This window comes from Lissotriton helveticus, chromosome 7 (genome assembly GCF_964261635.1).
Source record: "Lissotriton helveticus chromosome 7, aLisHel1.1, whole genome shotgun sequence".
NCBI lineage: Eukaryota > Metazoa > Chordata > Amphibia > Caudata > Salamandridae > Lissotriton > Lissotriton helveticus.
Window position 1 is genome coordinate 632,893,567 of NC_136068.1, and position 12,690 is coordinate 632,906,256.

Genomic DNA, 12,690 nt, shown 5'->3' on the forward strand with positions numbered 1-12,690 from the left:
CTCTGAAACTTAGCAAATTTGTTCCTGTACCAGAGAACCAGAGCATGGAGATGAGGCTTTCCCAGGAAGGTCACCCCTACGGCAAGCAAGAAAACAATGGTTTTTTTTACTGTTTGAGCTTTTTTCTGCACTGAAATCTGTATCAGCTGGACTTTGTGGCAAAGGTATTTGGGTAGTGAAGCCCTTCCTGGCTGTGGCTTCCAGCCTTGCCTTGCTGGAGGATTTCAACTTCTAAAAACTTGACTAATCATGAAGATAAAACTTGGACTGGGATGGGGTTGCAAGTCTATCTGATTTACAGCACCATCATTAGCCAAAAACTCTCACTTTATCCCGACTGGGGATTTTATACCCAAATGTTTCAAGCTGAGCCAGCCACATCTTTGGACACGCCCTGTTGGAGAAGCTTGATAAACGAAATCCCAAGATAAAAGCTTTGACCAGGATGGCCCACTTAACATATATCGGACCTCCGTTCCATCACAGTCGGCCTGAAATCACCCAGGTCCAGGTCAACAGCAAGACCTTTTTTTTTTTTTTTTTTTGCAGAGTTTTATATAGCGCGAACTAGAACCGAACCGAATCAGTTATCAGAGCGCTTTACATAGCACCAGTTACGTTACATGAGGACGGACACACATTCATTATCACTGTACTTTTTCATTGTGATTTTTGCCTTAATATCTTTTTAGTTTTCTAAGTTGGCTTGGGACTATATTTTTGTGTTTTTTACTTTAAAATTGTTGGCACTGCTTGAACTTAACACAAACATCTGTGGGGTTTCATAGCAACAAGTGGCTGAACAGAGATTCTCTAAGAAATGTATTTTGATCTAACGAGAATGGCTTTATTGAGTTGGTAGGGGTACCCCACTCCCAAATTATTGACTCTGGTCCTGACAGGTGACCTTTTTGCAAATGATAATAAGGACTTTGTACCTAGTCAGACACTATAGAGATAACGGTGCCTTATTGATTTCTGTGAGTATTCAAGTGGACTGAAAGTTCTGCTGAGTATCTGGCACAGTGGTGTGATAGTTAGCACAAAGTCTTACATGCTTTCAATTCTCCCTACAAAGCAATCATGGTCAAAGTTCAGTGTGTCAAAAAATAACCTTTTGTACATATTTACTGTATAACCACATACTTTGAAGTGACAAATACCAATAATGATGTTTGCTGCTGCTAAACAGATACAACCGCTGGAAAGAAAATGTAGCAAACAGCATATCCTTAAAATATGTAATATTGTCGGAAACAGCACTTTCGTGACACACATTCTGCACTTGAGTGGTGGCAATATCACACAAGGTGTTCCAGCAAAGCAACATGGCAAGTACAAAGTAAGGGTATGGGAAACTGCAGTGAATATAGCAGAGCAAGACAGTAAGGCACGTGAAGGGGTATACTTACTAAAAATGTATGTAGTGCAGTGACCAAAGTTGCTGCACTGTGTTACATGAGAGGGGGAGAGCAGGAAAGAACCAAATCTACAGAGATATGCTACCAGCACTACAAACACCTTTGCACCATAGTGCATAGTTGTGTGCATAATGCCTAGCATAGATTTTGTACTGGAAGGGTACCATTTTAGTACAAAATACTATGCTTAGACAAACTTTAAAACTTTTCCTACTTTGTATGTGTTGTGTGCAGCACACATGCAAGCCTTAAGAGATTGGAGAAAAATAGCAGTTCTCCAGGAGGCTAAATAGCACTATAATCTCTCTTCACCGAAACACAACATCCATCATGTCCTCCATCCATTACGGAGCTCCCACCGACTCTGCCCCACCACACCTTCAACTTCAGACACAAAGAAATCGGACCCCCGTTCATCAGCGTCATCAACGCGGTGTTCAGCTCTGCCACCTTCCCGGAAACCTGGAAGCACTCCGAAGTCAATCAACTTCTGATGAAGCCCACAGCGGACCCATCCAACCTCAAGAACTACCACCCAATCTCACTCCTCCCCTTCACTATCAAGGTACTGGAGAAAGTCGTCAACTGCCAACTCACAGACTACCTGGAATCCAACCACCTGCTCGACCCTCCCAATCTGGTTGCCGCCCGAACAACAGTACAGAAACTGCCCTTATAGGTGCCACCAATGATGTAAGAGACGTCCTTGACCACAGCGAGTCAGCAGACCTGATCCTCCTGGACCTGTCAGAGGCCTTCGAGGCCACCTCCCACCACCTCCTCATCCAAAGAATTAATGCTATCTGCATCTACACCAATGCCCTCAAGCTGCTATCCTTGTTTCTCACAGAACGTACTCAGAGAATCCGCCTCCCCCCGTACACCTCCGACCTCAAGAGCATCATCTGCAGAATACCCTAGGGCTCCTCACTCAGCCCCACACTGTTCAATGTCTACATGACTCCGCTGGCACCCATGGTTCACAGCTACGGTCTCAGCAGCATCTCCGACGCAGATGACACCCAGCTCATACTCTTCCTCACCGAAGACACGAACATCAACAGAGCGAACTTCCAAAACGCCATGACCAACATCGCTGACTGGATGAGAGCCAACTGCCTCAAACTCAACACCGAAAATAATGAAGTTCTCCTCTTCGGAAGACCCCCTCACCATGGGACAACACCTGGTGGCTCTCCACCCCTGGACCAGCACTCACCACCACCACCCACACCCCCAACCTCAGAATCATCCTCGACAGAGAACTCTCCATGAGATGTCAGATCAACTTGGGTGCCTCCACCTGCCTCCACACCCTCAGAATGCTCCGGAAAGTCTTCAGATGGATCACAACCGACACCAGAAGAACCGTCACTCTAGCCTGCATCACCAGTCACCTTGACTATGGGAACAACCTCTATGCAGAACCACCACCCTCCTCCTCAAGCGCCTCCAAACAATCCAGAACGCAGCAGCAAGAATCATCCTGGACCTGCCCAGATGATCCCACATCACCGCCCCCTCCTCTGTTGCATGCACTGGCTACCTATCAAGAAGAGATGCCACTTCAAGCTGCTCACACACGCCTACAACTGGGGACTAGAATACCTGGACAACCAGCCTGACCTTTCACCAGCCCACCAAAGACATGCGGTCTGCCGCCCTGGCCCTCACCACATCCCACGCATCCATTGTACCCGAGCCGGATGACACTCCTTCCCCCACCTCGCAGCCAAAGCCTGGAACAACCTCCCCATCCACCTCCGAACATCTATCTCCCTCGCCAACTTCAAGAGTAGACTCAAGACCTGGCTGTTCGAGGAGCTCCACCTCATGCAAGTGCCTGGATACCCCTCGGAGACTAGCATGCTCTACCAGCTATGATTGATTGATTAATTGATTATCTAAAAGATGCCTAACAACAAAACATGAATACTAAGCATAATACATTCTTGAGCTCATGCTAAGAATATTATCTAGAACAAGCAAAAAGCACTTTGCAAATCACAAAGAGTAGAGCCAAGGAGACAGGCATTAAATTAAGCATTAAGCCTGCCAAATTAAATATGCACTAAGGCCAGCTGGCACAAAGGCACGGAATGCCATGGAACAAGGAAAGGAATCCACTGGCATGAAACAAGGGTAAGTTGGCATCGAAAGCAGCCCCACAACTGATAGTCAGGACAGACATTAACAACGCGAGATCCATCAAATGTATCTATAAAATAAAGCAAAAAGGAAAGCGTACATCACATGCACGGCATCCCAGAGCACAACATTCAAGCAAGTGATCCGATGCACTTTTGTGTATCTGGGGGCCTGGGTATGGTCGTCGTAAAGGTTAATCCACTGGTCGCGTGGACCTTTAATGATCGACTGGAAGTGTATAAAAGACGATATGCGGGTAGCAGATGATTGTAAACTATTATGTTAAATCTTCCCACCATTAAGGCATGGGGCGGACAGGCAATATATAGCTTCCATGTTTAAAATGAAAAGTGATTTATTTGAAAAGTGTCTGTTTTCAAAGCAAATGACATTGTGTTGAAGACGGGCTCTTTTCATACCGCTTTTTCATTGAGAACAGTTGCACAAGAACAAAAAAAATGACATTTCCTTTGCTAAACAATCATTCAGTCTGCATTAGGAAAGATTCTTCAAGCTGTTCCCAGAAAGGTGCAACTAACAATGGCCACTGATTGGAATTAGATTGTTCAGATTGTGTTAACCAATCATGAATAGAATGTCAAATTAACACTTAACAAGGGTTCTGCTCACTCAGCAAGAGACGCAGACATGAGGCTCAAATAAACCTGAACCGGGCTAGTCTTCAGAGACTGACTCTACAAGATTTTGAAAAGTACAGCATGACACAGCGAAATTACAACACCACAACAACAAAAAGTCCTACTGTCTTGCAGGAAACTGAGCAACCATCTCCGGTTAGATGGAATTAGTCATATAAGATGAAAGGCAAGACCCAGTAATCCAGATGAAGACCCTGATAATGCTTTCTTTGTCCAAAGCCTGGGTCGAGGACACACAAGGAAGGAATTCACCTTCAAGAAGCAAGCAAGCATCAACAAAAAAAAACTGAAATTAACTATCAATATCTTTTCCAGCACCTGGTTTACCCCTGGGTGCCACAGTGTAGGAGCAGTTCTCTCTTTATCAAACATTAATTATCTCTTGGGCCGATTCACAAAAGTAATCTGAGACAAAATCCTAACTTTACGACTCTCTGTATTCGCAAAGAGCATTTAGGAGTAGTAAAGTTAGGAATCCTAACTTTACTACTCCTAAATGCCCTTTGTGGATACCGAAAGTCTTAAAATTAGGATTTTGTCTCAGTTAAACTTAAGTTTTGGTCTTAAGTTTAACCAAAACTTAAGCTTAACTGAGACAAAATCCTAGCTTTATGACTTTCGGTATTCACAAAGGGCATTTAGGAGTAGTAAAGTTAGGATTCCTACCTTAAACTCCTCCTAAATTCTCTTTGTGAATACCGAAAGTCGTAAAGTTAAGATTTTAACTCAGATTACTTTTGTGAATCGGGCCCTCTGTTGCTAACAACATGATGATTGTCACTAAAAGAGGATATCAAAAAAATGCACTAAAATGTATAAGACTGTTTGATTTGAACCACTCCCCACACAAGATTACACAACATTAATTTTATTTGTGCGAAAGGTGACGGGGCTGCCGACGATTAGTACTGCAGGGAAACCCCACAGAAGACAGCTTTATTTATTAATGTATTTCGATTTATATAGCGCACGAATCACCCAGGGGTCTCAAGGCGCTTGCTTAGGGAACCCGTCCTGGTATTCCCCTGTGAGATACCCCGGCAGGGTATTCACAAGGTGAAAGCCAGGCATCCCGCCGCGAGGGGCTGTAGTGGAGATTAAGCAAGCTATTGCCCAGAGTCGCAGAGTGTGACCCCGTGAGTCGAGTAGGCACCGGAGCGAGAATTGTCGAGTCCGTGGAATTTTTTAGCCCGAGACCCGCCGAGGCGGGGAATTGAACCCTGGTCCACGGCTGATCTCAGCTTCCGGGTCTGCCGCCTCTAACCACTGAGTCACGCTTCTCCACATTAATTGTTGATTGGATTCAAACCATTCAATGTTACTAAACGTTTAACTGAAACCGTGCTGCTGAGCAAGCCTTTTAGAACCCGAACAAGCATACTCATACTAAGTGCCGACTCCATGGCGGTGCGTCCGGTGCCACCGTACTGGGCGCTGACTTCAGGTGGGGCGCCCTATTATGGTTTTAAATGCACCTGCTGCTGTGTTCTTTGCCTCCAGCAATTTTCAGACAACAATAAGAATGTCAAGATAACTCCAGTGATTAATATTCTTCCTGGAGAGAGAGAGATCAGAATTTTGTCTAGTGGAAGAGTTTCGACTCACCGTAAGATAGCGCAGAGGGTTAATATGCCTGTAGCAAAGAACCTATACCATGCAAATCACAAAGTGCATATAATGTAAATAGTTCAGTGGGTCACTGCTTTTGTCAGAGAGATCCTATTTTTACTTGCAGTTTATAAGTTTAAATCCTAATGTAGGACAGTGAGCAATTAACTGTCTTCAGAGAGCTGCATTTACACAGCAAGGTATATGTTTAGAACGTTATGATTTTTTCCCAATATTTCATTATCCTAATGTTGCAAAATGGGTACATTTGGGTAGCAATCAATTCTTATTTTAAAGAAAACCGCCATCCCTGGTGTTTCCTTTTAAATTCGGTTTGTGCTTCTCCAAACCAAGAACTCTTAAACTATACTGCCACGCAGTATGAATGACCTGTGATTCCTACACCATGTAGTCCTCTGTCTTAGGTATTATTTCCAATACACTGATTTACACATGTATGTTTGATTGTCTCTCTATAATATGTGCGTGGTGTAAAGTGCTCTGACACCATACACTAGTATGAGTGGCTCTATGAAACTTATTAAATGCATGTGAGAGAGAGTAGTTATGGAGACTTTAGGGGCACTGTTAATAGGCAGTAGTGAGAGAATATGTGGTAGAGGTGGTCATTGGGGGGGGGGGCACCAACAGACATTGTTGCACCAGGCGCCACCACCACTAACGCTGGTCCTGCTCATACTAATAATGAACTAGAAGACACAGTGAAAAAACAGAGGAACACACACACCTAAGCTGCGATACCCGCTTGAGCTTTGCTGACAATGGGTGCGCTTCCTGTACATGAAAGCTGGACTACTTGTGGTCTTACAGGGCCACACCACATCCTCGAACCAGTTCAAAGTATGTATGTTGTAACAAATTGAAGTTTCAAAACACAATTTTATTTTTATTTTTGCAATTTTATATAGAGCAAACTCGATCCTAGGGTATTTATATGAGCACTAGTTACATTACACAAGGGCGCATTCATTTTTAGTAGGCAGAGGGAGATTAAGTGATTTTCCCAGAATCACAGGATGTTGAGCCCGTGCTGAGATTCGAACCTTGGGGCTGATTACGATGGAGGATTTTCCGCATCCTCCGGGCCGGCGGAAGCCACCGCCGGCCCGGAGGATGCGGAAAATCCTCTGCGGACCCACCAAAGACCCACCGCCAAATTAGGATAACTGGTGAGTCTTGGTTTTAGTCCGCCGCTTTTCCACCGCGGTCGTCTCACAACCGCGGCGGAAAAGCTCTAACATGTCTGGCGGTGTCTATCAGACACCGCCAGGCATATTAGGATGTGTGGAGTACTATGCCTTTCCACGGCGGCATTTCCGCCGTGGAAAGGCATACGGACTTTTGTTTGGGGGCCCGTTGTGGGCCCCCAGGGGTGAAGGGGGATGGGGGGCGCACATGGGTGGTACCTATGGTACCCCCCTGCATTTGTATGCAGAAATCGGCAGGCACCGCGCGGTGCCTGCTGCTTTCTGCATACAAATGCAATGTATGCATTTGTAACATTGCGGCGGGTGCAGCTTGAAGCCGCACCCGCCGCAATGTTACAAATAGAGGATGTGACCGCCAGGGTGGCGGTCACATCCTAATTGCACAGGAGGGAACTCCGCATGCCCATGCGGAGGTTCCCTCCTCCTCGGTGACCGCTGACGGACTCAAGTCCGTCCGCGATCATAATGGGCCCCCTTGTTCCCAGCTCCAAAGAAGGTCTTTTTTGTGCCTCAATTCTTTATCAAATTCCAGAACACCTCTGGCCGTTACTCCACACGCTCTTGAAACTGGAAGATGTTCTACTTTTAAAATCAGTTTCAGGCTAGCCTGGCGCCTACTAACCCTATGGGTAAAGACAATCATTGTGTCAGATTGTAGCCAGTCTTTCAGAACTCAGGCCCAGGGCCTCTAGGGTTATAAGGAGTGGGAGGTCTGGTTTGTCCAACTTACTAAATTTGGATGATTGGATCGGGATTCACCTTGTCGCGTCAGTCCTGCAGGAGGAGCCTTTCCTCATCAGATGGTTAGCTAGGTTTAAGGGGAAATCACCTGACAATATCTAGGGGATATTGCAGTGTGTGTGATCTACAGGTCTGTCATTGGGAACATTGTTCTTCTTTATGTAAAACCCAGGTTCCTATGTGGAATGCGGAGTCCCTCCTTTCTTGTATCCATTTTCTTACCCCAATTGAGATGCCGACAGGAACTCCAGCTCAATTTTTTTATCATTTCTATCGCTGTAACCTTCTCTTTCTCTTCCCGCTGCAGACACTCTGCCAATATCGCTGGGCCTCACCATGACGACAGACGATCACTCTTTGACTGGACTGACCGTAAGTATCAAGCTACTTCAGAAGGATCTGGTTGGTACCCATGACCTGTTACACTCAGTCATATTAAAACTATTGGTCTGGGGAGAGTAAATTCTGAGGACCATCATAATCAAGTCTCTCTAATAGTTTTAAAAGAAACAACCAGGTTCTGCATCTATCAAGTGGTATTATCAGGACTCTGATAGAGGCAAACCTAGTGAAAGATCTTACCTAGGAGTATAACGCAGCCTCTGCAGAGCGACCGGCCTTGAGCATCCCCTTTCAGCTCAATGTATATGAATATATGAGATATGGAAGTCTCAGGGCGACTGCACCACTTTTTGCAGAAGGCCCACATCTCATTCTGTAATCTTATCAAACCATCTCTCAACTACACACTGCTTCAATCTCCATTTGTTGTACACCATGAAGGTTCTTCCTTCGTTTAGGTTCTTCCCTTACTGTGGCCAATCATAACCCTTTTTTATTTTCGCCACAGGCCTGTGGTCCCACGTACACCCGCCAGTGTGAGGAGAATTCTTATCTAAGTGGCATCTGCTATCTCTTCGATAAGGACTTTCAGGTGACGCAGGAGCTGAGACCGTCTTACCAAGGTGCTGAAAAAGATCAAATGCTGTTTGAAGCTGTATGGTCACCTGCTCATTTACCTTGTTTATCAGGCTGTATAAATCTGTTTACCTACCTATGCAGCTACATTTGTGTGTATACACCAGTCAGAACTCTGGTTAAGGTATAAGAACAAGTTGTATTAAATATCTAGGTTTTTTGTTTTTTTTTAGAGTTTTATATAGCACAAACTAGACCTGATACATCATTTGTTAGGCACTGGGAGATTAAGTGATTTGCCCAGAATCACAGGATGTTGAGCATCGTTGCCGAGACTCGAACCCAGTTCCCCAGCTGCGAGGTCGACCACTCTAGCCGCAAGGCTACATCCTCTCCATAGCTAAATAATTATGTTTCTGATATTCAAAGTTGGCAAAGTGTTCCTCCGCTAGGGTCATGAAGATTTGTTTCAGAACTGTTAGGCTTTGTAAAGATCACAAAACTTTTGTAGCGTGGAAAAAAAATTTGCACAAAGATTATTTTGTGGAGACATCAAATTCACATGTTATTTAGCAAAAGAATGATTTGGAAAAACAGTGTTTTGTGTGAAAATTATTTTGCAAAAATACTTCTTTGTATGATTTGCATGAGAGAAGCTTTCTAAATTTGACAGACAAAGTGCAATGTTTGTCAATTTCATAGATAATGTTGCTGGTGAAGTTTAAATTTCACCTACCCTTAATTTCTATATATAACAATGTAGCATATCTGAGCAAACTGCCCTGATTTTCCATGGATTCTTGGTTCCGGGAAGAGAGTCTTTAAACGGATGTTGGCTGTGGTTTAATATAAGTGGGAGATGTTGGGTGAAGTGCCTCGGGTTTAAAGACATGCTGCCACCATGCTGGAGCCTACAGCACATAGCATATGGATTAAATATTACCGACAGTGTGAGAGAATGTGCATCCATGCTTATCTACTTATAAATTGGTATAGATCATCCTGAATCTTCATTTACAATGATGGGAAGCCCCACGTCATCAACGACTTCTTGAAAAGAACTCAAGGTGATTGTCAGTAGTTTTCCTCCAGACAGGCACTGTATTTAAAAGTTTGGTTGTTCCATAATTTTTTATTGGAGGCACAGCCATTAGTGGAGCAAGCATTGACCAAAGAGATCTTGACTGGCAACATGTCTGGAGGTTTTGTTGTTGAAAGAGAGGTGCTGTCCCATGGATTGTTCAGTGAGATATGCATATTGCATTAAAAGAGACCCATCTGGCAGCAAGAGCCTTTGTAGGAAGAGATAGATTCCATTGGTGACACCAAGGAGAGAGAGAGTACTAATATAATGGTGACTTAAACCTTTAGGGGACCTGGGTATGGAAAAAGTCATTAAAGACATCGCTGCAGGTGGAAGCGTTGTTTAGCTGCTTAATTTGCTTGACTGCCAAATCCAGCATGAGACAGTCTTTAATTATTGGCCATATACATCCGGTCTCCTGCTTAAGCCAGACTGAAAGCCAGATTAAGAGAATTTCTAATTTAAGAAAGTCAGAAGTGGGGCGTGGCTTGCAGCCGAGGCGAATGGTCGCACTCTGAGGCGGCTCCTCGGCCCTCGCTGCCTAAAGATCACTGATCCTGCTCTAGTGCCTTCACAAAGCCCAGGACAGACAAGCACATGAAGCGCTGACCATCTGGGTACCCTCGCTCGGCCCCTGATGCCCTCTGAGTCCTCCAAAATGCCGGAATTTGCTCCCGGAGATCGGCCCTCCCTCGGCCATAAGATGGCGGCCGCCCGACGCACCGCTCCGGCTACCGGGGCTGCTCCAGTCGCCATGGGATCTTAAATCCCAGAGAACTACACTATCGAGTCTAGCGGAGGCGATTCTCCACCACCGCCGCCCATTCACGCCTTGCTGGACCCCCCAGGTGCCTTGCAACGCGGCGAACAACGGGCCTCCCCAGCCGCCCGGCATCGGCGCCTACGCGAGTCCCCGGCTTCAGGCCTACAACCGGGGACTGCCTCACAGCTTCAGGGGACGCTCGTTTTTTTGCCGCTCTGCCACATGACGACCGTATGCATGCCCCACCAGCCGGTCCACCTCCCCCCTGCCTGAGCGAGTGACTGGAGCGGCGGGGGGGTCTCTGGGGCCCTCGTGAGCCGGGCTGAGGACGTGCCCACCAATTTCCCTGGGCCCCACTCCGTAGCATTGTACATGACACTCACCCCTCCATCTGGGTGGCGCTGTAGTTGTTCTCTGTGCCACCTTGACTGCTGGAGACGATTGGAGGAAGGAGGGCCCCCGCGGTGTGGCGATCAGCACCCTCGAGATTCTCATTGCTGCCCCCGGGAAGCGACCAAGAGCAAACTGTGCACTACTCTGAGTCCTGCTAGATAGTGCGGCCGCCTTAACTGGGTGTGGTGTTCCTGACCCCAACTTTCCACCTGCGAGCTGCTGCTTGTCTTCGCCTCCTGGAGCCCTGTGGACTCCCGACTCCTCCTAAGAAGAAGATCCCAGACGGCACAGGGCACCCCCTACGCTCAACGAGGGACTCCCTCCAAAAGTGCGCCCTTTGGATCTGCGCCAGTACCACCGCCTACAAGACCTACACTTCACAATGGCCTCAGGTAAGGGAAATCGACCCTCCAACCAAAGACAAATCAACAAGTTGTCATGGGGCTCCAAGGGAGAACCTAAAGACGCTGCCCCTGATGCTATACCCAAAACAGCAACTCCCCCTCCGCCAACGAGGCCCCCCACCCTAGATGATGTCATCGAGGCAATAGCTGGAGTCCGCTCATCATTGGAGACCCGCATTGACTCCGTGAATATAGAAGTAACACTGTTGCGCACAGATCTTCGTAAAATGGACACTAAGGTTAAAGATATAGAAGTCGTTGACGATACCTCCACTTTACAACAGCAAGTGACTCAACTCCAGAAACAACAGCACCAAATGGATATGCTCCTGGATGATTATGAAGGGCGCCCGAGGCGCAATAATCTCCGCATCCTAGGTGTTCCGGAGCGCCTCGAGGAGCCGGCCGCCGATCTCTTTGTGGAGAGACTGGTCCTGCAACATCTCCAACCGAAACAACTCTCCAACTACTTCTCCATAGAAAGGGCGCATAGAGTCCCCGGGGGCAGGCCGAAGCCGGGCGCTCCCCCCCGCCCTATCGTTGCCCGGGTATTTAATTTTTGTGACTGTGATGTCATCCTCCAGACGGACGAGTGGGACCGCCACTGCGTATTGACAATGCGCAGATTATGATCTTCCCGGACTTTACTGTGAAAGTACAGGCTCGACGACGCAGCTTCCTGGAGGTAAAGAAGGCACTCCGTGAACAGTCCATCAAGTATTCCATGCTGTTTCCCGCAAAGCTGCGCATCGAATCGGAAGGCAAGACCTGGTTTTTCGAATCCCCTGCTGAGGTGTGGGATTGGCGTGAGGGGTGGCGTCAATCTGCATCTACCCAGAATCGTCGCAGGAAATCCATGGACCGATCTGATGCTGAGGTACTACCTGAAAGTCAGGACCTGTTTGTAGACAACCTTCAGGGTGAGCAGTGACCCACGGGCTTAAGACTTATATAGCAATTGCGACACTGTTGTTCTTGACCGTCTAAACCCGCAACGCCTGTTGTGTTGCCCTTACTAACCACAAGTTTCCCTACTGGCTCACCCGGTGAAGATCCACACCTTCTTTGGTCCGTTACGCCACCTATACTGCTGGGGCTATTCACGCTGCTCAAGATCACATTGACTGCTATGTCTTGATTTCCATGGGCTCGCCCTCCTTACTGCTTCGAACCAACGGATGTTCCTCCGGCCCACCGCTATGCACCCAACCCTATATTTTGGTGACCCTCTTCTCCGGATAGACTCCACCTTATAGTCTGCAGCCCTTCCTGATCCATATATATCCTTTTTGGTCCTGTCATAATTGTGCATGTTGTTCCGA

General features: G+C 46.7%; 1 protein-coding gene across 1 annotated transcript in view; it reads left to right on the forward strand.

The window, feature by feature from the left end:
* Positions 1-12,690, forward strand: part of LOC144768869 (integrin alpha-M-like) — a 337,089-nt gene that overhangs the window by 83,325 nt on the left and 241,074 nt on the right. The window contains exons 4-5 of the mRNA XM_078652877.1: positions 8,114-8,178; positions 8,657-8,771. Coding sequence (XP_078509003.1) covers positions 8,114-8,178; positions 8,657-8,771 — 180 coding nt within the window. The remainder of the gene's footprint in view (positions 1-8,113; positions 8,179-8,656; positions 8,772-12,690) is intronic.